The sequence below is a fragment of the Panthera leo genome, chromosome C1 (genome assembly GCF_018350215.1).
Source record: "Panthera leo isolate Ple1 chromosome C1, P.leo_Ple1_pat1.1, whole genome shotgun sequence".
Lineage (NCBI taxonomy): Eukaryota > Metazoa > Chordata > Mammalia > Carnivora > Felidae > Panthera > Panthera leo.
The window spans coordinates 99455729-99482853 of NC_056686.1; the positions used below are offsets into that span (position 1 = coordinate 99455729).

Below are 27125 nucleotides of genomic sequence, written 5' to 3' on the forward strand. Positions count from 1 at the left end.
ATCAGGCTTGCATTTAAGGTGGATTGAATTAAATTCAAAACTTCCCAGAGAAATTCTAGAGGGTTCCATGGGATGGCAAGTGGAAAGGGATTTCAGGGTGGGTGAACAGAACGAAGAGCACCTCGGTGGCAAAAATGAAATAAAAATGTTTTCTTTATTGTGTTAAACTAGGATTTACCATTTTAACCGTGTTTAAGTATACAGTTCGGTGGCATTAAGACATTCATATTGTTGTGCCACCTGGGATGAATTTTTTTTAATGTTGATTTATATATTTTGAGAGAGAGAGAGCATGCATGTACATGCATGCAGGAATGGGGGGGGGAGTGCAGAAGGAGGGAGGGAGACAGAATCCCAAGCAAGCTCTGTCCGCCCTGTCAGCCCCAAAAGGCTGGATCCGAAATCAAGACTGGGACGCTTAACCCACTGAGCCACCCAGGCGCTCCTTTAAGAGTCCCTTTTGGGAAGGTCCATACCTGGCTAACCACACACCTGTTACTGGAAATGATGCATCAGAGTAAAAACAGGGTTCCCCTCCCCAACCCAGGCAGTTTGTCCATTAACATCTGTGATCTGTTTTGCGTGTATTAATGAAAGGCCTTGGTGCTGGGGGGGCATGGCACGCCACGATGGTCCCTTATAGGAGCACTCTTGTGAATCACCCTTGTGAAGTTTTAAACGATGAACGCTAACAATCTTTTTTTCAATACTGTGCCTTTTGTATTCAAATTGGAAGCTCAGAACCCTATTCTAGGGAAAAAAAGAGTATTGGTAACCAGTTGTGTCCGCTTAAAGCAACACCCGTTTAGTCTTAAGAGTACATTCCATACCAAGAACTGTAGCTATTCATACATGGATTTTTGGTCTTGTTTTTTTGTCTTTTCCCCATGGGTGTATTTGTGGGAAGTGTTCTAATCAATGCCATAGGCACCCGGGAGAGGGAAGAGGCCCACCCGGCCACAGGGCGGTGAGCAGAGCCTGTGAGATCGAGGCTCTGGTCTTGCCACTAGGCCGTGAGTCCTTGGGCAGGTCACCTGAACACCAGGTCTCGGTACCACGAAGAGGTTGGAATCGGTGACCTTTAAAGTCCTCTCACCTCTGGGGAAGTCCTACCTGAACAATGTTTGGCAAGAGCACGGCGGCTTGTCGGTGGGGTGCTGGGCTGGAGACGAGCGGTGGTGGGGGTGGGGGTGGGTGGGAGGCAGCTGAGGGAACAGCAGACACGCGTGGGTGCGTCCAGAGTGGCGGGACGCGGGCTGTCGGGGAAGAGAGCTGCAACGATGGAGCTTCCAGCGGAGTCCTTCCGAGGCCAACTTTTAAAGGTCGGAGGAAAGTTGGTCGTGGGGCGGGGGCCCGAGGGGAGAGTGGGGTGGGCTCCGCCGCCTCCTCCCCTTTAAGCGGGTGGCCGGGCGCTGCCTCCGTTACCTGGAGCGGGGAGGGGCTTGGGAAAGTTTGTGTTTGTTGCTGGCAGAGCGCCGGATGGGAGGCGCGGGCGGGCGGGCGCTGCGGCTCTTCCCTTTTGCTTTCGGGAAGCGGTCGGGGCTGCGCGCTCGGCTCGGCGGGGCGGCTCCGGCGCCCGGCTCCCGGTGCCCGGCCGGCGGGAGGCGCGAGGCCGGAGGCGGGCGGGGGCAGGCGGGCGGGCGGCGCGGAGCGAGGGGCTCACGTACGGCCCAGCGCTGGGATTTCTCGGCTCGCGAGGAGAGCGGAGCAGGCGCGCGGCCCGGGCGGGGGAGCGCGGACTCTGGAGCAGCCGGAGCTGGAGGAGGAGGAGGAGGAGAGGCGGCGGGGACGCAGGAGGCGGGGGAGAGCCGCTCCCGCCCGGCGAGCATGGGGCGCCTGGCGCCGAGGCCGCTGCTGCTGGCGCTCCTGGGGCTGGGTGAGTGCACGCTCGGGGCTCGGCGGGGCGCCGGGGGCCCGGGGGAGGCTCGGCGGGGCGCAGCTGCGGCGCGCGGCCTGGGGCGCCGAGGTGCCGGGCGGCTCCCGGGAGAGGCGGCGGGGTACGCGGGCGGCGCGGGCCGGCGGGGAACGGCGCCGAGCCGCCCGGAGCGGGGCGCGAATCCGGCGGGGCCGCCCGGCCAGGCCGCGCGCCTCGCCCCACCTGTGCGGGGAGGGCGGGGGAGTGGCCCGTGGCCGGCTTCCCCCCGCCGCCCCGCAGCCCTCCCTACCTGTTGGCCGCCGGGAGCCGGCTCACCTTGAACTCCCGGCCTCGGAAGGTGCCCGCGGTCCCCAGCCGCGTCCCCAGGAGGGGGGCGGAAATATGCGCCTTTGATGTGCCCCGCCGTAGCCGAGACGGGCCGAATCGCCCCTGGCACATGCCAGCCCACGCTGAGTTGCCTTTCCAGGGATGGCAGGGAATCCGCCAACTTCCTTCTACGAAGGTCACGGGGTGGCCCAGAGCGCTACAGGAAAAATCGGTGTGCGCGTCCTTCGTCATGTTGGCGGTGGCTCGATATTCTGCCTCAGCCTTTTCCTTCAGCTCTTCTTCAAGCTGCCTAGCTGCACATTTGCACACAAAGACCTGGGAGCCGTGGCTTCTCCAACTTTTCCTACCTGTTACTTTTCTTCCCTTTCCTGTCCCCTGTCTTCCACCCTCCCCAAATCTGGGTGCCTCTGGATAATTTGGCCCAGAGCCTTCCCCCAACCCAAGGAATCTTTGGGGTGTGTGTGTGTGTTTTCTCTCCATTTTCCTTTTACCCCATACACACAGACACCATCTTCGTGTAAATCTACGTGATTATCATAGTAGGGTTATTTAACATAACCGTGCAGTTAGCAACAGTAGAAATGCATATGTTTGTTAAGTGACCACCAAGGTACCTGAGGTTCTGACCCCAGTGCTTTGATGTTCTTTAATATTCTTGGATCCCTTTGGTCTGTGTCAACCAGAACAGAAGGAGGCCTACGACCTGACCCGGGGTTCCCTTCCAAACCCCGAGAGAAGGCAGATCTGAATCATTTGCAGAATGCATGGTGTATGGTGTTTGTCCCAGCCAGGCCCCAGCTGCACACAGGGCAGATGACTACTCTGCACTTACAGGCAGAGGTCCCAGTGGAAGCCTTCCACAGCCACTCCTTTTCTGCTGACACCAGGGCCCACACTGTCCCAACCCCCACGACTCCTGCTGCTGGTGGGCCAGCCTTTCTAGCTGCTACTGGGTTTTCTTTCTTCACCTTTGAAGGCTTTTTCTATAATCCACTCCCTAAGAGACCTCGTCCAGCCATATTGCTTTAGCTGCAACCATGTGCAGAAAGCTTCCAGATCTTTCACTTAGTTTTGTAGCATGCCTTGTATGGTCTCGGATCCTAAGGCTTTCCCCTTCACGCCAGGACCCTTGAAGTTCTCTGCTGTGATAGTCCATACCCGTTAATGGACTGATGTATCAGGATCAAACCAAGCCATGGCCCATGGTTGGTTGCACAGATTGTGCACTGCACAACTCTAGGCCACGTTATTCACATTGTAGCCAATGTGAGTGACTCCCCCTAGAGTTGTGCAGTTTACAACCTGTGCACCAGCTCAGATGGTGGGCTCAGGTGGAAGTTTGAAAAGAGTGCCCTTGGGTGTAACTACATCGAGGGAAAGGCAAAGGGAGAAAAGAGATTGGCAAGAGCAAAAATAGAAATGGGGAAAGCACAGCTTTTAGAAGTCTTGGTTATATGTGTCCCAGTGTATCCTGTGCTGGTTGGGCATTTCGTGTTAATTATACATGAACGTCTATGGTGTTACCAGCTAGTGCCTTTTCCTCTAACAGCTCCTGAGCTTGGTATTCCAGATGATAGCTCTGCCCTACAGCATCACACTCGCTGTGGCTTCGTTGTGACCTATGGGAAGCCCTCCGTGCTGTACTGGCTCCAGAAACTTAATATGTTGATGAACAAGCTCATCTTTCCTCTTGTGTTGCATCCTGGTGTAATCTTGCTGTCACTGCTCTTTTTTGACCTCTGTGTTCACACAGTCCCTCGATTTTGTGGCTTTTTTCCCCTAGCACAGACTCCAGCTTCTTCCCATTCTTCTTGTTTCTGCAGCTACTATCCTACTAGCCCAGGTTCTGATAGTTCCCCCCACAGATAACTTCTGACATCTTCCTGGTTGACCTTTTCCTCCAACCTCCCTTCTCAGTTCATCATTGTCCAGAAGGTTCGTTTTTGGGGGTCCCACCTGTGCTCATTGGTTCTTTATGATTTTTTCCTCCAAGGCTGCTATGCCCCTTGTGGTCTCTTCTCTCTGATTTTCCCTCTGAATCAAATACTTCATTCTAGGTAATGTTTGCTGTCCTTTGCATAGAATGTATGTGAACCTTCTGGACTTTCTATTTCCCATGGCCTAGGAATGTTTTTCCTGCTTCTCCCCTCTCGCCTGTGTATTCCCTTTCCCCCTAAAACTCGCTTCCTCCATGAAATTTTCCTACGTCTGCCTCTCCGTGATCACATCAGAATCCACTCAGCTTCGCAGAGAAGGCTTTCACTTCTGTTGCCTGCGTCTGACCCGTCTTGTCCATCCATTCAAATACAGCATTTCTCGAATACCCATTAGAGCCCACAGAACGTCCCAGATGGATGCCTCATGGAGTGGTCGGTGCGGGTGGATGGACAAATAATGAAACAGCTAACTATAAGACAGAATGAAATACCTGACAGAGGAACCATGTGCTGGTAGGAAGCAAGGAAGAGGATGATTAATTTTGACTTGGGGTTGGGGTTGATTTTGCTGAAGAGGTGACATTTGAGCTGAGCCTTGAGGATAATTAGAATTTTGAAAGAAGGGGTGGGAGAGCATTCCAGGAAATGCACACTTGTGGGAAGGCATCAAGTTCAGATGAGTGAGAGTGTGTGGCTGCTTCAGGAAGGGCAGGGAAGCTCCTTGGAGCTGGAGGGAGGAGGAACAGGTGGGAGGGGAAAGGTGGGTGTGGGGTAGGTCCTGAAGGCTTTCTGTGCTGTGCTGAGAAGTCTGGGCTTCGAGGGATGGGTTTGTTGGCCTCATGGGTGTATTCTCCAGTCGTGTCACTTATTTATCTCACTGTATATAATTGTCTGTTTCTGGGCTAAATCCCCACCCTGATTATAACCCTAGAGCCAGGGACCATGGTCATCTTGTTCACTGTAGTATCCTTACTACTAATAGGGCACCTGGCCCATAGTAGGTATTTGGTAAGTGTTGGCTGACTGAATGAATACACGTATATATCCCTCAATCTGTGGGTAATGGGTAGCCATTAAAAGCTTTCAGGGTAAGGGGCGCCTGGGTGGCTCAGTCGGTTAAGTGCTGACTTCAGCTTAGGTCATGATCTTGTGGTTTGTGAGTTCGAGCCCCGCGTCGGGCTCTGTGCTGACAGCTTGGAGCCTGGAGCCTGCTTTGGACTCTGTCTCCCTCTCTCTCTCGAAAACAAAATAAACATTAAAAAAAAAAAAACAAAGATCTCAGGGTGAGAGGAACACAACATGGGGATGTATTCGAGGAGGTATGTCTTGCTAACACACAGCATGGATTAGAGAGTGAAAGGTACAAAGATCTGGGGAGGGATTCAGATATTCTTCATGTGTGTCTTTAAAGAAAGGAATAACTTGCAAATCCATCGAAATCGTTTTTAAATGACAAAAGCATTACATCTATATTTTAAAATTCAAATAGGATAGAAGAATTTTGTACTAATTAGGCCAGACTGCTTTAAGAAAGATTCTCGAAGCATAGTGGTTCAAACGATATAGAAGTGTCTTTCCAAACAGTCCCAAGGGGATGTTAAAGGTATCCCTGCCCCTCGCAGCCCTTCTGGCACCCTGGCTGATGGCAGTCCCCTGTCTTCAGCCCACCTAATGTCAGCTTGGTTGTCACCATCACTGTGCCAGCCCCATATTGAGGAAAGATCATAGAGGAGAACACCTGGGGGTTTCATAGGCCAGGCTTGGAAGGGGCGCTCATCATTTCTGTACACATTCCATTCAAGAGAACTTGGTCTGGTCACCCTAGCTGCAAGGGAAGCTGAGAAAAAGTGGCCTGGCAGCAATGGAGTGCCAGCTGCTGTGGAAGAGAAGAGTGGATTTGGCTGGGGGGGGGGGGGGGATGGGGGGAGGACCAGCAGTCTCTGTCAGTTACAAAGGATGTAAGGTAAAAAGCAAATATGCCCACCCTTGCATGGCCCAAGCTCAGCCACTCACATGATGTGCGTATGTCCATATACTGAATGTTTCATTGGTTCTTGTTGTTTCTTTTTAAAAAAAATTTTTTTAACGTTTGTTTATTTTTGAGACAGAGAGAGACAGTGTGAGTGAGGGGGGGGGCAGAGAGAGAGGGAGACACGGAATCCGAAGCAGGCTCCAGGCTCTGAGCTGTCATCACAGAGCCCGACGCGGGGCTCAGACCCATCGACTGCGAGGTCATGACCTGAGCCAAGGTCGGACACTCAACCGACCGAGCCACCCAGGCGCCCCGGTTCTTTTCGTTTCTGTAGAGGGCTCTGCACGTGACAGTAACGATATTTGCTGTTTCTAGAGCGCATATCAAGCATCAGGTTTTATTGTGCATTCTCTTACTGAATCCTCACAATACGTTGAGAAAGGTGCTGTTCTTTTCCCCATGTTGCACACGAGGAAACTGACTTCCCGTGTCCCGAGTCATTCAGCTGTTCCATGGTGGAGCCAGGATTTGATCACTGGAGTCCACTGTGCCTGTTACCATGGAAAAGTTGACTGATGTTCGCCATCACCTTATGCTGTTTGTTGCTTGAGATTAGTTTCGCCAGAAAAGGGCGGCAGCATTTGGACACTCGGAGCGCAGTCAAACAGAGGAGGGTCTGGGACAAGTGCAGTCCAAGTGCAATTCCTGAAGGGGCCGTCGCAGGAGCCACCTCCCAAATGTGGCAACTCTGCAACCCTTAGCAGGTCACCAGGGACCCAAGGGCAACTTCCTCCAGAAAGCATGGGAGGAGGGGAAGGCTGGCAGGAGGAACCTAGTGAATGCATCCAGCTTAACAGTCTTTGAAGTGCCGTGGCCTTCAGAGATTCCTTGGCACTCATTTTAGCCTTGTTAACAGAATTCCTGTATCTGCCAAGCTGATTAATGCCTGCCCTGGCTATAATTATTCTTATTAGCCTGCTGAATAGGAAGCCTAGTTGTCAGTGATGGCTCCTTACAAGGCGGTCCGGCCGGTCGGCATTCGTATGACTATTTTGTTTTAGCGTTTTTTCCCCCCCCCGTAGATTGAACATACATTTTCATATCGGCACGGTGTGTGGAAGTCCCAGAAGCTGTGTGCTTGTCCGGCAGTGTGTCTGCATCTCACTTTATATCAAATGCAGCTGGGGGGAACCTGTCAGGGCACTTCGTAGCCGGTCAGTTTAATTGCCTTGCTTCCTTAAAGGCAGGGGAGCAAGGCCATATGACTCTGTGCCTTGAGAAAATAACTTGAACTGGCAAAGACGCTTCATAATTTATCTTCTGGAAAAGGCGAAGTGCTGCAGTTGGCACAGTCAGTGGTTTTTAGGTCTTGGAATAATCACTCCCCCCCCCCCCCCCCCCCCCACTGTAGAGTCTTTGCAAAGCACCAGAATGAGACCCGGTCGTTAACGCAGTTGCGGACCGGCAATGTGATTTCCCGGAGACTAGAGATAATGGCACCGTGTACACGTTTGTGTTCTTCGAATGCTGATTTCTCCACAATGCTCCCTAAGTGTTTGTGTGAGATTATGGAGTCGCTCAGCAGCATGATTCAAGTTTAAGTATGATGTTTCTGGGACCTTAATTGCATCCTGCTTTGCACCTTTATAAGCAGCTGGAACGTGAGCATTTGCATCATTCAGGATATTTCAGGGGAGTCGAGAAACACTGGCTAGGGTTGCTGTGTCTCAGATGAATTTTTCTCGGCACTGCGAAGGACAGGATTACGTTGAAGGGTTCAGGACGCATTTCAGAATGGGTGCTCCCTTTGAATCCTAATGAAATAGAAGCAGTGTGCAGATGGTTGGGTTACTTCTCAGACCTTCAAAGTGGCACCAAGGGGCGCCTGGGTGGCTCAGTCGGTTAAGCGTCCGACATCGGCTCAGGTCACGATCTCGCGGTCTGTGGGTTCGAGCCCCGCGTCGGGCTCTGTGCCGACAGCTCAGAGCCTGGAGCCTGCTTCAGATTCTATGCCCCTCTCTCTGCCCCTCCCCCACTCGTGCTCTGTCTCTCTCTGTCTCTCAATAATAAAGAAAACATTTAAAAAAATTTTTAAAATAGAAGTGACACCAAGCCAAGAATGTCCTGGTAACGATTCTTCTCCATCCTTATGTAGAGCGGGACTGGGCCAGAACTTCGCAGCCTGTCGGCCATGGTAAGAGGAGCCAGTGTCATGATGCAGATGCTCTCAGCCCCGGAGCCCACAGGTCGGAGCTGCCTCTAAACCAGACGCCCTGTTTACTGAAGAAGGCCCTGCAGATATTATCACTTCCCGTGTGCGCTCCGGTTTGACCGCGATTGCTAGTTGTCTCTTACCGGTGAACCACAACCCTTTCGCCCCGTTCTGGCCTTGGGAGGTGCTGTTTGAAGGTGGAAATTGAGCAGTCCAGTGACCTGGTGAGAGGTCACTTATCCATTCAGTGACTACTGAGAGCGTGCACACTCCTCGGCCCAGGCATTGTTTTGACTGCCGATTGCACAGTGAACCGAGCTGACTCAGGTCTGCCGTCCCTCGGGTGGGACGGGATGCATGGGTGTGTGGTGGGTGGTGTCCCCACAGGGTGCAGCACCTCCTGGATGATGGAGGTGAGGGTCAAGGGCATGCAGCCGGGGATGGCAGCAGCTAGGGAGCAGGACCAGGAAAGGAGAGTTCTAGAAGGAATAGTCAGGGCTGGAGGAAGATCCAGGAGAGCCCCCTGCCAGAAGCAAGCAGAGAGGGTTTGAGGAGACCCCCTATGGGGGTTGGTCAAATGCTGCTGAAAATGCAGGAAGATCAAGGCGAAGAGAAGCCTTGGATTGCGAGATTGTGATTCTGACCCAACAGTGAAGGACGAGGCGGAATCGCCGACGTCGAGGAGTGAGTGAAGTGGGACCGCCATAGCAGGTGCCACAGCCCACCTTTTCAGGGTGTTGCCTGCTGGGAGGCTAGGCTGAGCGGGGCGGAGGGCTGCTACAGGATGATTGCTGGGGCTGCACTCCAGGGACGGGAGGCAGCAGGGTGGGAGGCTTCCAGAGCGCCCTGGCCTTGGAGGTCGGAGTGCCAGGCAGTCTCCCCGAGAGGAGGGAAGGGCGAGGTGGAGGGGGGATGTGCAGGGAGCATTGTGGCACGGGAACCATGGGCTCGGCCACGCTTGCAGCCTTTTTAGCCTGAAGAGTGGTCACAGAGTCCCCAGACATGCCCGATAGAGGTTGTCCGTGTGTTCCCTTTCTCTGCACAAACTGAAAGTGTTTCCGGTGTTCCTCTGGACGTCTTCTTCCATGTTGATTGGTGGAATTAGCCTCCTTTCTGATGGCTGCTTTTAGACCTTCAGCTGCTAGGTGGGACTTCCAGCACAGGGACTTTGTGGCCATTTTTATAACCCATCTTTATCTCATGCTCACCGGCTAAGAAGATTTCAGCAGTTTGTATTCCATGTGCTTTTTCTAAACTCTTTCTGCTCTCGGAAATCACTTCATGGAGGCCAAGTAGGGATCAGGCTTTGGAATGTGCCCTTTAGCAGCCCTCCAACATCGGACGTGTTTCTTCACCTCTCTGACCTTGGCTTCTACATCTGTCAAGTGGGACTAATATCTCGCTCGCAGGTTTGTCACGAAGATAAAAATCTAGAAAAATGCAAACACTACACTTTCTGTGCTCCTTAGACCTTTGCTACTCAAAGTGGGGTTCAGGGACCAGCTGCGTTGGTGGCATCAGGGAGAATCTCAGGGCCTGCACTCCGGTCTGTGGAGTCAGAGTCTGTGTTTTAACCGGATCCCCAGGGGATTCAAATGCCTGCTAAAGTTTGAGAAGCACTGGCCTGGAAGAGAGCTTGGCATGTATCTGGTGGCCTTGGCTTCCCTTGGTGAGCTCTGTCTGAGGCAAAGGCTGTGGTCAGGGTTAGAGCTAGAAGTGAGCTGGGGTGGGCTCTATGGGAATGTGACAGGCGCTCAGTTGGCCACGAAGGATGCGGTTCACGTAGGTCTGTTGTGGTGGCAATTATATCGCGTCCAGGTGTTGTAGGGAAAAGGCAGGATCCTGTGACTAGCAGGAGTTGGGGGCTGGAGAGCAGGTATGCCAGGGAGAAGCCAATATGGGGATTATTCCTCCCTAAGAAATTCCTCCCTACCTCTTACATAGCACTTAGTTTGTGCCCGGCACTGCACTTACCGTATATGAAGTCCTTTAGCAAGCTTCAGAACCCATGAGGCAGGTGCTGTTACCACCCCCATTTGAGAGATGATAACACTGAGTCACAGAGACATGGAGCAAACTGCTCCAGGTTACGGGCAGTGGCGGAGCTGCTGGGATTCAAGCCCACACCGCCTGGCTCCAGAGTCTGGGCGTGTTACCACAGTAGGCTGTTCTGCTTCTCTGTGTCAGTACAGATATGCAGAGTCTGACCTGGGTTGGAAAACAGACAGAGGAATTGATACAATTAGCCAAAATGTGATAACATGTGTTTCCTTGTCTTTTAAAACAGCAGGTGCAGATTCTGGCCCTGATCTTCCACTCACTAGTTTTGTGACCTTGGACAAGTTGCTGACTAGCTCTTAGCCTCAGTCCAGTAAGGCCTGGGCTAGCTGATCCCAAAGGCCCCCTTCCATCTCCAGAACTGCTGGAATCCGCGCTGACCCCTGCTGGCGGCCATATGGGCTGCTTGGTCCAGCCCTGGGGTCCCTGGCTCCTGGCCTATCTTCCCCAGCTCTCCTCCTGTCTATAGCCTGCGCCTCTCACCTCTCACCTGCCTGGCACCTTTCCACAGAGGGACGGCTGGGGACCCAGAGGGCTCTGGGAATTGTTTGTTGTTCTGTGTCCGTGTTGGTAACTGCTTCCTCCTTCCAGACCACTTCCCGTGCTGGGAAACAGGGTATCTTTCCCTGTGGTTCTTGAGGTCACGGAGGTATCCCAACCACCAGGCCAACTGCGCCTTCAGACGGACTTTCTGGGAGAAGTTGCAGAAACAGTAAAACCAATTAGGCATTTCTAGATGGCGGACATTTTCTTATTACCGATTCGGTTGTTTGCAAGTGTTGTTGAGGAAATCAGCCATTAGTGAGTGAGTCGGGGTGGAGATAATCAAGTCTCAGCCCTCAGAAATGTGACTTGTGTTTTCTTCCACATTTAGCCTTCCAATCTAGGAGAGAGCCTGGGAGACGGTTACTTTGCATAGACTCTCTTTTTCCTAACAGTCTCCACCCCATAGTGAGAAGAGACAAAGACATCTTTAAATGTGTCCACATATCGACACTAGTTTGGATTTTCCACTTGCCTAAAGGATAAGAGGGTCGAAATTCCGACATTTCCAATCAAGAGCCTTAACTGGCTCAGAAATGTGTTTCTCGTGTGTGGGGACTTTCTTCCTTTTCATTCTGTTAGTCTGAAGGAGGAAGGTAAAAACGACGTTGAATGCGATACCAACGAAAAGGGTGTACCCAGAGGACCTCCGTGTTGTTGCTGTGGCCTTGGTCTTTGCTGCGTCCTGGCTGCCTTGAGATGTAATGTGTGCTGCTGACCTAACAGTGCTCCTCACTCATCTTGGATGTGGAGATTTTCCCAGGCTTACCAGGAGCCTTCCAGGAGTGAGTTCTTGCATGTGTTTGAAGGTGAAGGGCTGGCTCGTGCGGTATGAATGCACCGTCCCCCAGGATGTCCTAAGAGCGGACTGCCAGCCGATTTGGTGTCTGTCCAGTGCGCTGCTGCTCTGCTTCTGTTGCGGCGAGGACTTCAGAAAGCGAAGCCAAGCCACTTTGGGCATGGCGATTCATTTTTCCATTTTCCGAAGGCTGGCACATCCAAATGTTTTCTTATTTATTACAGGGCACCGTAGTCCGTCATCTTCGACTGAGGAATCCGTGCAGTAAGCCTGAAGCTCAGGCCACGGTGCCTAGCCCAGAGCCTGGCATGTGGCGGGCCCCTGGATTGCGCAAAGTGGTGGCGGTTGTGGATAAATGATTTGTGCCCAGTTGCTACCCTACCCTGCGTATGAGACGTTCCTGCTTTTCCTCGGGAGCTTACCTTTTAGTGCTTCAGCAGCACTTAGGGACTATTTACTGTGTTTCTGACACTGGGAAATTACAAAGGAACTAGGAAAGGGGGGGCCAACGTGGAGACGGAACCCGTTATAACAGAGTGGATCGCCGGTGCTTTTGAAACGTCGAAGTGGCTGAATCATTAGATAGCTGTGCATTTGGGGCTGTCAGGATCCCAGGGACAAAAGCGAGGCCAGGAGCTGTTATTATGGAAAGGCTCCACGGAGCAGGTGGGACTAGAAAGCACTTTGAGCCAGGAGCAGGCAGAGCATTTCAAGTTAGGAAAATGACCCGCACAGTGTCTCAGAGGTGGGAGTAGATCGGTGTCGTGCCGGTTGGCATTCCGTCCGGGAATTAGCTGACTTAAACTGGAACGGTACGAGAGACCTCAGGGGATGTGGATATTAAGCTCTGAGGAGGGGAGGTTGGCGGAGAGGACGAATGTGAGCAAAGTCACCCTGAGAGGTGTTGTCAGTGCCCACATAGCAGCTCAGAGCCCAAGTGCATAAGGCTGGTGAGGTCTGCTGGGGCTTGCAGGGAGCTCGCCTGCTAAATTAAGGTGGTAAGTCAGGCCCTAATCCTATTCTGGGTTGTTTCCTACAAGGAAAATGGCTCACAAAACAATTACTGATGTTCCCCATAGGTGGTCGATCAGAACATTTCTTCAAAGGACTAACACCTGATAAGAGACACAGATACCTCGTAGAGGAGAGAAGGGGGATTTTAGATGCTTTTCTCTGGAAACCCAGTTTATGCAACCGCGTGGTCCGTTCATCAGAGCCCCTGCTTTAATAACAATTTATCCCGCAAATAAGTGTGCAGTCGAAACACCAGGATGAGTCTCAGCTCAAGGGTTGTACCTCGTGCAATCGAAACACCAGGATGAGTCTCAGCTCAAGTGTTGTACCTGGCTCGTAAGTGGCAGAGGAGGGAGCTCTGTGGGCGCATCTCCGGAATATCACAGCGGTGTAGCAAGGTGGGGGTATACTGCCCAGTTATAGCCTCAGGATCCACGAGCCTTACGGCAGTTAACCCCAAGACCGGGTGTGAGTTTGGTCCTAAGGAAATAGCAGTGCTCACACGAGCTCTGTGTCCCGTCCAGCACGTTCATCGAAGGCATCCGGGCCTCAGAACAGACAAGTGTGAAAACGGAACCCGTGATCGTTTTCCCCAGTCACCCTCACTCCATGCCCTTAGGAACCGACTCTACAGCCTATGTATGCAGTGCCCCTCTTCTGTTCATATGTCATCTTGGAATTAATTCCATTTGTTTGAGTCTCTGGGGCTCAGGTCAAGCCTTGCTGCCCTGAGAGAGGATGACACGTTCTGATCCAGGATGAGGCTGCCTGTAGCACATTCCTTTGTCATTGGCTCTTGTTGAGCCACGTTCCTTCACAGCACAGCCATCAATTGATGGTCTGTTTATTAGGAAGGGTTTTATCTCACCCCAGCTGGAAGGCCCGTGAAAACGGGACGGTGTCCGTTTTTGTTTACCCCGGCGTGTAGGCATGCAAGCCTGCGGACGATTAGATTAGTGTGTGTGCTTAGAAAACGTCTGTAGATATCTTGCATATATACGTGTGCAAATAGCGTGTGTACTGTAGAGGGCATGTACCACACCTCTGTGAGATGCACATGTAAAATCTGTGTTGTGGAACCTTAATCACAGGATTCAGAGGTGACCTGTGTGTCCTCTCTTTTGCACGCGTGCTTGCGGTCTCTTTTTGTGACTACCACAGTATTTCTGTGGACTTGCCTGTGACTCCATTTCTAGGACAGAGGGCTGTGGAGTGGGCTAGGAGAAAATGGAGTCCACACGTGAAAAAGAAGGGACGGGAAAGCCTCCAGTCTTGCTTAGGAGGTTTTCCTCAGTTTTTTTCCTTGGCAGCTGGTGTGGAGGACCGACGACTCGTGGGCTCTGGCTATTGTCTTTCCGCCACCTCCACCCCTTCCTCCCTTTGTGGGGTTGACACAACCTCTCCCATCCCCAACTGGCATCTCCTCCCTTCCTCGGCTTCCTCGTGCTCACAGCGTGGAGAAGCAGGCTTCTCTACTCCCAGTGCGAGCCTCAGGGGCCCCGTGGCGGGGTCAGTCCAGACCACAGCCCGCGGGCCTGTCACCCCTGCTCCGGCCAGCAGCCAGCTCTGGCCACGTCTGAGGGAAGGGGCAGTGTGCTGCTGCCTGCGGCCCGTGGCTCGCCCCTCCGTTTGCCTCCTTCGTAACTACTACTTCCTCTCCACCCTGTGCCAGGCGTTACTCTAGAGCTCTGGGCACGTAGGGATGTAGACACAGTCCCTTGACCCCTGTAGCTGCCAGTCTAGATGTGGAGGCGTGACCCACACACGGGAAGCGAGGTGACGTTGAAGAGGTGTCCGAGATCATTCGAGACGAAAACATGTGGAGAGAAGGGAGAGTATTGGGGGCTGGTTTAGACGGAGGCGCTCTTGCAGGAGAGGTAAGGTGACGGACATAATGCTCCATACCTGTGTGTGTTACTACCTGTGTGTGTTACTACCTGTGTCTCCTCTGTACCTGTCTGTGCGTTTTTTAGGCTTTGGTGCCGTGTCTGGAACGAGAACCTTTTATAAGGATCCAAAGCACCCAGCTGTGTTGGCTCCTCTAGCCCCACGGCTGAGTGATAATAACCCTGAGGTGTCAAAATGTGGGCTTTGGAATATTGGGATTGCATCGCCTCCCGAGGTGCCGAGGTCCCCACCCCACGGTGTTCTTGACCGATGCTGTGTGTGACAGGTGCCCTAGCCCTGTGCTCTTTGCTTTCTGCGCTGAGCTTAGCAAAGAGCTCTTCTGGAAGTTACTGATCAGGGGTCATTTCTGATATCAGTGAGATGAAGTAACTCCTGTTCACCCCCCTAGACGATGATCCAAAGATCAGTTTGGGTTCTGACATTCCAGTTTGCCAAAGCCCACTGAGGCAGAAGTGATCAGTCATTTTGTCACCAGGCACGTTGCTGGGCTGGGAATGTGGCGATGAGGAGGCAACGATCTGCCCCTTCAAGGGGCTCACAGTCCTATGAGGGCAGCACACGAGCTTCCTACGAGCGGTGGCTGAGCCGAGTTGCCCCTCAGAGGCACATTCACAACTCTGGCTGGGGACTGAGGCGGGGGGAAGGGGGAGGTTGGGGATCAGGAACGGCTTCCGTCAGGTGAACTTCTATGAGCTTACTGAATCTTGTCGATCATCGGGGTTTTGTCTGACAGAGAAGGGGTGGGGTATTTGTTTCAGGCAGAGGGGAGAGCAAGGGTAGGGAAATTGACCCATTTGTAAGGGCATTTTTGCGGCTAGAGCTGAGGGCCTCTCCAGAGGGAAAGGGTTGGGACGGGAGAGAAAATCGTAAGATTGGGAAGCGCTTTGAATGCCACCTGGAGGAGTTTAAGTCTGATGTTGTAGGTGAGTGTCTGTTTTGTTTTGTTTTTTCTGGTGCTGTGTTCCCTAGAATGCTTTAAGCCCCTCCTGTCCTTTATTTACTTATATCTTAGGATTCCCATTGTTGGAGAACTCCTCTCCTCCTGGCCTTTCTGCAAAGCTGCCACACTGTTTCCGCCTCCTCAGCTCTGGCACTTGACTAGGTGTTGGCTCAGTCACCTTACCTGGTGATGTGGTTCAGCACACGGTAGGTGTGTGAAATATCAGACTGATAGAGCTAAAGTCTTCTCCTTAAAGGGCGTGTGAACCCAGAGTCTTCTGTTGAAGACCACCACAGTGTATTGCTTACTGAGCCTCAGTGGGGAAGATGGGCAGGGACGTCCACACCACCCATGGCAACTGGCAGTGTGCCTAGAGGTGTCAAGGGTGGGCTTGAGTGAGGCCTCGCTAGGGAAGAAGGGTGGAGAAGGCTAAGAAAGAGCAGGGAAAGGGTACCGGAGACAGTAAAATAGAGAGAGAGGACAAAGCTGGCTACGGTAGGAGTAGGGGAGTATTTCACCGACGACTGTCTCAGGTGCCTTCCACGCACAAATGCGAGTTTAAACCCAATGTGAATCCCCCATTCTCTTGAAACTAGAGGCTGAAAGGAGGGCCAGGTGTTTGCCCAGAACTTGGCAGACCACGCTGGCCAGTTCGAACATGGGGAGAATTGAAAATGGCTGAGTAGTGAGGGATGCTGTTCAGTGCTTGGGCCGCTAGCAGCTGTTAATTTTACAGAACGCTCCAAACTAATCCTTCTGGATAAATCTTGCCGCAGCCTTTTCTGTCTCTGGTCCTTGGGCAGAGAATTGTTTAAATCATTCTACACATAGAGAGTTATTTTGGTTACTCATTAGCGCAGGTTGCCTCAAAGTGGTCTCTGCGCGTGTCATTTGGCCACCTAACTTCTCGGAACCTCAGTTTCCTTATTTAATCCTCTCAAGGTTGAGTATTAAATCATGTGAGCAGGCTTTGCAAACTGTAAAGCAGGGCTATAAATGTAAGGTGGTTTCTGTCCATTACTGAGTCTTTGAGGGCAAAGCTGTCCGCTCAATACTTGGCCTACTGTGTCCGTTAGGGTTCCATCAGGGAAGCAGAGCCACTGTAAATATGGTGGAACAAGGCCCGTGTCAGAGGAATTAATCTTTACACAATTATGGGAGATGCTGAGGAAGTGAAGGCTTGAAAGGGGGAGCCGGAGGAGCCGAGGAAAACCACCGGTCAGGCCTCCTGAAGCACCGGTGGCCAGGTTGGGGCTTACAGAGGACCTGGGAGCCACACAGAGTGGGACAGTGAAGCGGGGGAGGGGGTGGCAAAGGGTCTGGGAAAAGCCTGTTTAGAGCTACCGCCTCTGCCTTTGCAGCCGAGCCGGTGGTGGTCTTGGGGTCACGCTGGTCGCTAGGGGTAGTGCTTGGGAAGAAACCTGGAGCAGAAAGAAAAACCGGGACAAAACTAGTGTCCGCGAGTGCCCGCGCATCTGTCTCTCGCCATCTTTAGCCATGGCGACCACCAGAGCGTAATGGCTGCAGCTTCCCTTCCCTCTGCCTCCCAAGTCTCACAGGTGCTTCTGAAAAATTCTGGGTTCCTCTCAACCCGGAGCTGCACAGGGAGGAGGATGCTGGGAGATGTAGTGCCAGCTTGGCCGAGCTGACACAGTAGAGAACCCCCACGATTTCATAACTTAGAATTAAAGATTTCGCAAGGCTCTGCCTGCACCCCGGGGTCTCTCAGAGGCCCCGGAACTGGAAGCGATGTCATGCTTATAGGATACAGCATTTTACTAGGAAGAAGTTCAGTCAGTTCGTGATCCAGTCTTTTTTTTTTTTTTAATATGAAATTTATTGTCAAACTGGTTTCCATACAACGCCCAGTGCTCATCCCAAAGGGACCCTCATGAACCAGTCTTTTAAGAAGTGGCTTGCAGTTGCGTTTTTCAGCCGCTGGGGGCCCTGCATCTCTCCTGTTGTCCTTGCGCTCCTGTCCGTCGTGCCGGAGGTAATGGTTATCTCAGCACCAGAAGCTAAGTGAAGGCGGGTTGTTCCTGAAGAGCCTGTCAGTTCCGGTGGAGTCAGTGTTGTTTGTGTCACCGGGTTCTTGTTTGACCCACGGCATATGGATACTAGCTCCGCCTTGCCCTGGATGAAGGCTACCCCATGCCCATGAGCAGGTATGAGCAGCTACAGACCGGAGCCAGATATCACCTGAGATAGATGTTAGGTGAGAACAAGGCTTGCATGACTGGACCGCCCTTCCCCGCCCCGTGGTCTGTTCGCCACCCTGCCCCTCCCTCATGTTGCGGCAGCCAGCCTGGGCCAGCAAAGACTCAGGGAGGGCCTTCTACGGTAAGCTCAGCCCCTAGGAAAATCCCACTGTGTGAGATTTAATGGCCATACCTGGACCTTGTTGTCACTCAGAATTCTTCTACCGTTTTTTTTTTTTCTTTTAACATTTATTTATTTGTGGGGGAGAGCACAAGCAGGGGAGGGGCAGAGAAGGGACAGAGGATCCGAAGAGGGCTCTGCGCTGACAGGCTGACACTCATGAGCCCGATGTGGGGCTCGAACTCACGAACTGCAAGATCACACCTGAGCCCAAGTCAGACACTCAACTGACTGAGCCACCCGTGTGCCCCTCTTTTCCCTTTTTGATTGTCCACTCTGATTTTCCTCATGACCACAGCTTCTTCCTTCTTGCCCCTTTTAAGTTCCCTTGTGTCTCTTGAACCTAATCTTCATCCTCACTGTGATCCCTCGATCTTGAATGTTCCTGTTGTCCAGTCCACCAGGCCACGCTCACTGTCCTGGGCTCTACTCCTAGTGTGGCGTGCATTTCAACGGTGGGCTTGTCAATATCCCATAACCCACTCCCATAATCCTTTGCCAGTTCTTGCACGTGGTTGAGTTATGCACACCGACCATTGTCTCTGATCCTGAGCTGTATCGTGCTGCTGGGGAGAATCTCGAAACCTGCCCACCTGAGTTTCCCCCAAATCAGGGGGTCATTACTGCATTTCAGCCCTCCCTTGTGTTCATTCTGTAATGGTTTCCTATTACAATCCTTTTTTTTAATGCTTTTATTTAAAAATTTTTAACGTTTATTAATTTTTGAGAGAGAAAGAGAGAGAGAGAGACAGAACATGAGCAGGGGAGGGGCAGAGAGAGGGAGACACAGAATCCAAAACAGCTCCAGGCTCTGAGCTGTCAGCACAGAGCCCGATGCGGAGCTCGACCTCACAAACTATGAGTGAAATCATGACTTGAACTAAAGTCGGGTGCTTAACCGACTGAGCCACCCAGGCGCCCCTCTATTATATTCCTTCTAATGGCTTATTCTAAACGTTTTCCATGATAAGATCTAAACCCCTCTCTGCTACTTTACTGAGACATTGGAGATGAACTTAATGTTTCCTCAAGCTTTTGCCTCAAAACTTTATTATAATTTGGGCATCTGGGTGGCTCAGTTGGTTAAGCATCCAATTTTGGTGAGCTCCAGTCATGATCTCACTGCTTGTGAGTTTGAGCCCCGCGTCGGGCTCTGCTGACAGCTTGGAGCCTGGAGCCTGCTTTAGATTCTGTCTCTATCTCTCTATCCCTCCCCTGCTCGCTCTCTCTCTCTCTCTCTCTCTCTCTCTCAAATATAAAATAAAACATAAGAAAAAGGGGGGGGGCTTTAATTTTACCCATACTTTTCTCCTAAATTCTAACAAAAGTAAGGGCCCTGTCTTTGGCTCCTTTTGTCTCTATAATTATGTATACATTCTGTCTCCCTGTATGACCCCAGGCAACCTGTGGCTTTAAATATCATCTATGTGCTGGTGACTCTTCAATGAAGCTCTTTGCTTGTGCCTCCCCCCAGCTCCAGATATACATAGCTGACTCTTGGTCAACGTGGGTTTGAACTATATATGCAGATTCGCTTACGTGCGGACTTTTTACAGTACCGTACGATAAATATATTTTCTTTCTTCTGATTTTCATAATATTTTCCTTTTCTCTAGCTTACTGTATTTTAAGAATATAATATACACTCCGTAGGACATACAAAATGTTGTGTTCATCAACTATGTTATTAGGAAGGCTTTCGGTCAACAACAGTAGGCTATTCGTAGCTAAGCTTTTGGAGAGTCAAAACTTACATGTGTATTTTTGGCTGCCTGGGGGGTTGGCACCCCTAACCCCCATGTGGTTTAAGGATCGACTAACTATGCAAGGTGTATCCTGAGTCTGACCACTCTGAGAATGACTGCCATTACAGCCTGAGGACAGGTGCCCATCATCGTGTACTTGATCTACTGTACCTTGTCCTCGCTTCCCAGTTGGGCCCAACATAATCCGTCTTTCACACAGCAGCCGGGGGGAGCTTTCTAAAAAGCAGGGTCTGTCTGTCATTCCCTAGCTGATGTGCTTCCCATTCCAACCAGAGTCAAGGCCTCTGCCCCCTCCTTCATTACAGTCCAGTCACACTGACATTTTTTCTATTCCGTGAACACCCCAAGCTTGCTCTGTCTTGGTGCCTTTATACTAGCTGTTCTCTCTGCCCGGAGCAGTCTTGCCCCAGCGTTCAGCCCCTGCCTCCTCCTCATTCTGGTCTGAACTCAAGGTCAAGGTGACCTTGTGAGAGGATCACCTTTCCTGACCTTGTTGGCAAAAGCAGCCTGCTACCCCTCCCCCACCCATCCCTGTCACTATCCTATCAGGTTATTTATCAGCACTCTGGGTTTGTTCCTTGCCCCCTTCCTTACTAGAACACCAGCTTCTTACGAGCAGGGACACTGAGCTGCGTGTCCCCAGTGCCTAGAAGGTGCTTGGAGAACCGACTGGTTGACTTTGCAGGATCAACTTCCCACTTGTGCCCTTTGTCTTGCTGGCTTTGGATCTTTTTCATGGTTGTGCCCTCTCTGGATTGCATCCTTGACCGTTCCCTTTCCCCTGGCTCTGTCTCTGGAAATCCCACGCCGCATCACTGAGAATGCATTTCCGTGGTTACCAGTGACCAGTAGTTATCAATTCAGTAGTCGTTTCTCAGCAGCGCTCTGCCTTGACTTTTCTGCAGGTTTGACATTGCTATTCGTTTTTTGTTTGTTTTTTTCCAAACCGAAACCTATCACAGGAGTCTGCTCTCGATACTGTGCAGGATGCAGGGTAGGGAGCAGGTCCCGCCTGACCAGCTTGCAGGCTGCCAGGAGCAAGGAGATGGGTGTGTGCATAAGGGAATGGCACGTTACTCTCAGCCTTTTAATCTTGAAAGCCTTGCATCCCACGGCTGCCAGGATAGAAGCCTTTCCTGTTTTTTCCCTAACTCTGTGTCTGTGATTTTTTGTTTTCTTTGCTTTTGCTAAGTCTTTTTCGGCTGCTTGTGTCTTAAATGCAAGAGATCACGGTGGTTTGTCCCTCCTGCTCTTGTCTGCACTCTGTTTTGTGGTGACCTCAGTGATCCCACGTCTTTACCTTTACACAGATGCTCTCTTCACCCACCTCCCTCCATGCGTGCGACTCCACATTCATTTTGGGCTCAGATACCTTTTGGGGGTTTTCCATCCCCACTGCCTGGCGGACCTTTCAACCTGCCTACATGTCACTGGCTCTTTTTCTCCACTGTTTGCTTAGGCAGCTGTTAGCCCTTCCTTGCTGTCTCTAATGCCACAGGTCTATCAATTGAGGCTGCTTCTTAGCGTGGCCCTCAGAGCTGCTGCCTTTCCATTGCCTGCATTGCCCTAGTTTTGGTTCTCCTCTGTCCCACCTGTCCCCGTGCAGAGGGCTCCCGACGGACCTCCCATGTGTCCACTCCTGTCTGCCCTTGGTCACTGCTCCAACCCCCCTGCTCCCCATGGGTCCCTCCCCCCACCCCAGGCTCTTTCCTTATGCTCCTCCCTTCTGCAAAGGATTTTTTTTTTTGCGAAAAAAAGCACTTTGATCCTCAGTGTCCCCAGTCCAGCGCCATTCTCAAAAGGCCTAATTCAGCTGTTGACACCCATGAAGCTTTCCACTAAACCCTTTGGGTGGACATGCCCTCACTTTCGAACCCCATGGCACTCGTTAGTACCTCTCTTTGGTCTCTCATATTCTTCCTTATATTACAGTTTTCGTGTGCACCTAATGGCTCTTAACACACTCTAAATCTCCCAGGAGAAGTTCCAGAGGCTGGTTAGCCCTTCTCTCTCCTGTCGTCTCGCACAGGGGCTTCCTGCTCGGTAGCTGTTTGTCGAGTGAGTAATGCTGTCTTATATTTGTCTAGTGCATCCTGGGGAGGTCTGAGCCGAACCTTGCTTTTTTTCTTTTTTTTTTAAATGATTATACGACCTGCTCTTGTAGAACCTGATTTGCGTTCAGATGGGATTTTGAAGTACCACCATATGTGACTCCATTACACGTTCTCTGCTGGCTCTGACTTGTTTCGTGTGTACATGGCTGCGTTTTTGTCACTTAGGGAGAGCTGCCACCGTCTCTTCCTGCCAGACCTCACAATGGCAGACGTGAAGAGACAAAGGTTTTTCATTTGGTGAGTCCGACATGCCAGGAAAGGCTCTACTAGAGTTTGCAAGTTTGACCTTCTCTGTGTTCATCTCTAGCTCACATGTGGACTGGGGATTCCGTGTGGAAATCCGTACCCCGTGCGCCCCCCCCCCCCTCCCCGCCCCCGGTCTCTTTTAGTGGCCTTGTAAGGACTCAGAAAAGAGGGATTTAGATGTCCTTTGACAAGGCAGACTGCAATACCATAAGCTCTTTGTTGCAGTATTTCAGCTCTCCCTGTACCAATGGATTCAGTAACTGCCAATATTCATCTTACAAATGGCTCAGGTTGGAAAGTCAGATTATTTGCTTCCGGGCAGCTCAGTGAGATGATAAAGTTTGTGCAATAATGGAAACAATCGCAAAAAAAAAAAAAAAAATCCTTTACAGATACACTGTACTCTGTGGGTCTTGATTTAGAATAATGTTGATGATAACCCAAGAAATAAAATCTGCATATTTCCCATGGATATCATGAAGGGGTGGAAGAGGGTAGATAAATACGGTTTAGTCTTCATTAGCTTGTCTCTCTTAATGATTCCTCACGGTTGCCAGTAAGCACTTATTGAAATAAGTGTTGCAGGAATAGCTTACCTTGAAAAACTTGCCTGACTTTTCTTTCCCATCCCCATCCATTCGGCACGCTACAAGAAAGTTGAAGGCCTTTACTAATTTTCTTGAATACTTCAAAGGTAGGGAAATGGTAATCTGGAAGCGATTACCTCTTGCTTCTTAGTTATCCCTACTGCTGAAAAGTCACAGCAGTAGGGATTGCAGAAGTCCTTCCTGTATGGGAAGGGATAAAGTTCTTTTCCCTTTTTTGAATATGATTGTGTGAAATGTTCAGGTTAGTATCGCTTAAAATAATGAAGGAACAGGTCCGAGAAGGTTTTGAAGAAACTGGAAATGGTTTATGACAATTCTCTTTCTCTCTATCTACATCATACTGAGAACGTGTAATATTTCCTCTCTTAGTGACTCGTTGTTACGTTGCTGCCTAGCCGGTCCACACTGCCCTTGGAGAATTTGAAATATTTCATATGGAATTTCGAGCGGTTTCTTCTTCCTACTAGGAGCAAGGACAAAACCAACTGAAGGTGGTGATATCAACAATGCAGTCGAAAGCAAACCATTCCGGCCCATCTTTGGACAGGGCAGCACATAGGCCAGATGAATCTGGGTGGGAGTCCCTCCTTTAATAGCTGTGATGGCCTTCTGCAAGTTGTTTAACTTCTTTGCATCTGTTGTCTCAGCTTCGGTCCTCAGTTTCATCAGTTCTCTGATAGGGGAGGTAGTGTCTACCTTCTGGTTCTGTTCTGTGGATTCATTAAGGGAAGTTTTGAATAGCACCCAGCTCGGTGCATGGTATAAGAGACACACAGCGGATTATACCCAACTTATTGTTGGCAGCTATTTGCTGATGAATCGAAGTGAATAGATTACAGAATAAATGAGAAGTGCTTCTATGAAGTTAGCTGAAATGATGGCTTCTTTGATTAATCAGATATTTTTTTATTACTCCCCTCCCTCCATTAGTTTGTTTGTTATTCATTCTGCCATTTTGGTGGTTATTTTAGAGGTTGGAACATACATCGTTGACTTATTAGTGTCTACCGGTGGTCCTTTTTATCACTTCCAGGATCATGCAAGACGTTAGAACATCGAAGCTCCGCCTCGCTTTTGTGCTGTTGATGTCATATATTTTGATTATGCATATATGTTAAATTCTAGAAGACATTACTAATATTGGACTGTATAGTCAGCATCCAGTAGATTTGCCACAGAGTTATCCTTTCTGTTGCTCTTTATGCCTTCTTACATCCATGATTCCATCTGGGATCATTTTCCTTCCGTTTGAAGAACTCCCTTTAGTATTTCTTTTGGTATTTCTTTAGTATTTTTTCAATTAATTCTCTTTCGCTTGTTGAGAGTTGGTTGAAGCATATTTATTCTGTCTGCCTTTTAAGGAAATTTTTTTCTGTACACGGTTGTAGGTCGGCAGTTATTCTCTGTCATTACTTTAATTTTATTTTTTATTGTTTTGAATTTACATCCAAATTAGCATAAAGTGCAACAATGATTTCAGGAGTAGATTCCTTAGTGCCCCTTACCCATTTAGCCCATCCCGCCTCCCACATCCCCTCCAGCAACCCTCTGTTTATTCTCCATATTTATGAGTCTCTTATGTTTTGTCCCCCTCCCTGTTTTTATATTATTTTTGTTTCCGTTCCCTCATGTTCATCTGTTTTGTCTGTTGAGGTCCTCATATGAGTGAAGTCATATGATTTTTGTCTTTCTCTGACTAATTTCACTTAGCATAATACCCTCCAGTTCTATCCACATAATTGCAAATGGCAAGATTTCATTCTTTTTGATTGCCGAGTAATACTCCAGTGTGTGTGTGTGTGTGTGTGTGTGTGTGTGTGTGTGTGTGTGTGTATATACACACACATACCACATCTTCTTTATCCATTCATCCATCGATGGACCTTTGGGCTCTTTCCATACTTTGGCTATTGTTGATAGTGCTGCTATAGACATGGGGGTGCATGTGTCCCTTCGAAACAGCACACCTGTATCCCGTGGACAAATGCCTAGTAGTGCAATTGCTGGATCGTAGGGTAGTTCTATTTTTCGGTTTTTGAGGAACCTCCATACTGTTTTCCAGAGTGGCTGCACCGGCTTGCATTCCCAACTCTGTCATTACTTTAAAAATGTCATCCCATTGTCTTATGAGCAGTGTCTGTTAAAAGTCAGCTGTTGGTTGTATTCTTGCTCCCTTCTCTGCCTTTAGAGTTTTACCACGATGTTCCTAGGTGTGGTTTTCTCTGTATTCCTCCTGCGCAGGATATGTAGCACTTCTTGAATCTGGGACATGATGTCTTCTGTTAATTTAACATCTTGGCCATTATCTCTTCAAAAATTAATTTTGCCTACTTCTACCACATTCTTTCTTTCTCCTGTAGGACTCTCTTACACTTGTGTTTAACCTTTTTACTGTTTTTTTATGTGTCTTGTACACTATTTTCTGTATTTTTCATCCTTTTTTTTTTACCCTGGGCTTCAGTTTGGATAACTTATATTGACTTTTTTCCTGCTCCTTCTAGTCTACTATTAAACCTGTTTATTGAGCTCTTTTAAAAAAATTTTTTTAATGTTTATTTTTGAGAGAGAGACAGACAGAGACAGAGCGCGAGAAGGGGAGGGGCAGAGAGGGAGGGAGACCCAGAATCCGAAGCAGGCTCCAGGCTCTGAGCTATCAGCACAGAGCCCGATGCGGGGCTTGAATCCACAAGCCATGAGATCATGACCTGAGCCGAAGTCAGACACTCAACTGACTGAGCCACCCAGGCACCCCCGTTTATTGAGCTCTTAATTTCAAATATGTGTTTTTTATTTTGTTTTTTAGTTCTAATATTTCAATTTGATTATTTTAATAGATTTCAGTTAAGGGGTCAAATTCTGTTGTCTATTTCTGTAGTAAATTAATCATAGTTATTTTCAAGTCCATGCTGATAACAGCAGTATCTGGATCCCTGTGGATCTATTTCTCTTGTCTGTTTTTCTTTTTTTTTTTTTTTCTTCCTCTTTTGTAATTCAGTCATTTGGTCCTATCATCTGGAACGTCAGATAAGTTTCAATTGAATACTGAAAAGCCACAGAGACTCTGCACCTCTGCACGATGCTCTCTTTTTCCTAAGAAGATGTGCTTGTTTTTCTGGCAGTCCAGCAGAATAAGAGCTCACCACGATCCCGTGAGGGACTGAGATGTTTTGAGACTGGATCTCAGTGTCGACGACAGCTGATTCTTTGAGCTTTGCTCTCACTCTGAGGGCATGGCCCTTCAGGGCTGTCCCCAAACGCCTGGGGTGTTTACTACAGTCTACCTTCCTTTGTGAACTCAGAATTCCAATTTTCGTCTCCCCAGTACTGTGAGATGGTTGAAAACTTTGCTTAACCTTTTAGCCTCCTACTGTTTACTTTCTTCTTAGCTTCTCAGCCACTTACCCAGCCCTGTCCCCCTGAGTGTAGCTTTCATGTCAGTTCGCCTTGAGGAAAAATCAGTGCAGCAGGTCAGGCTGGCTTCTCTGTTTTTGCCTTTTTCTCTGGGATCCTGACTTCTCCAGCTATGACTTCCTAAAGGGGTTTGAACTTCAGTTATCGTCTTGGCCCTGTGAGGCACTGGGAAGCACCTACGTCGCTTAAAAATTGGCAAATGTCTTGGGGCGTGTGGGTGGCTCAGTCCGTTAAGCGTCTGACTTCCGCTCAGGTCATGAGCTCATGGTTTGTGAGTTCAAGCCCTGCATCGGGCTCTGTTCTGACAGCTGAGAGCCAGGAGCCTGCTTTGGATTCTGTGTCTCCCTTTCTCTCTGCTCCTACCCCACTCATGCTCTCTCTCTCTCTCTCTCTCTCTCTCTCTCAAAAATAAACATTTAAAAAAATTGGCAAATGTCTCAAGAGAAAAAGCAGTAGACATTGTGGGGCCCACGTTGGTGTGTTTCTGGGATCTTGGTCCCCTGATCCTACATACCTTGATTACTGACAATGCATTCAGTTAGCTGTTTCTTGTATTTTAGCCATCTTTTGTAGTTGTTTGCGAGGCTGGAGTTGATCTGATACAAGCTACTCTCCTTCATAGCAGAAAGGGAAAATCTCCCTAAAGAGGAAATCTTAATTATTGGTCTTTAGAAATGTATACCCTACTTCCCTCCCCTCCTTCCAAAAAAGCATTGGAGGCAATTTACAAAGACATCCATGTACATACATGCAATAAAAACCTTAAGATGAAGGTAAAAAAAAAAAAAAAAAAAAGTACAAGGGCAGTAGGGACATATAGAGATAGAGAAAGGTATGGAGATAGAGAACAGATTATTATTAGAAGTTTAAGCTGTGTATGGTTTCCATAGTTGACCATATTTAGTACTGACTTGAAGCTAAGGTACGGACGGACACATGAGTTTTGTATATGTTGGGGGAAACAGGAGTTGGAAGTTGAGATAGAGAAAAGAGAGATGAAGTTAGCAGTAACAAT

General features: G+C 49.8%; 1 protein-coding gene across 1 annotated transcript in view; it reads left to right on the forward strand.

Moving 5' to 3' along the window:
- The first annotated feature begins 1629 nt into the window (after positions 1–1629).
- Positions 1630–27125, forward strand: part of PTGFRN (prostaglandin F2 receptor inhibitor) — an 85192-nt gene continuing 59696 nt past the window's right edge. The window contains exon 1 of the mRNA XM_042953583.1: positions 1630–1876. Coding sequence (XP_042809517.1) covers positions 1828–1876 — 49 coding nt within the window. The 5' untranslated portion in view covers positions 1630–1827. The remainder of the gene's footprint in view (positions 1877–27125) is intronic.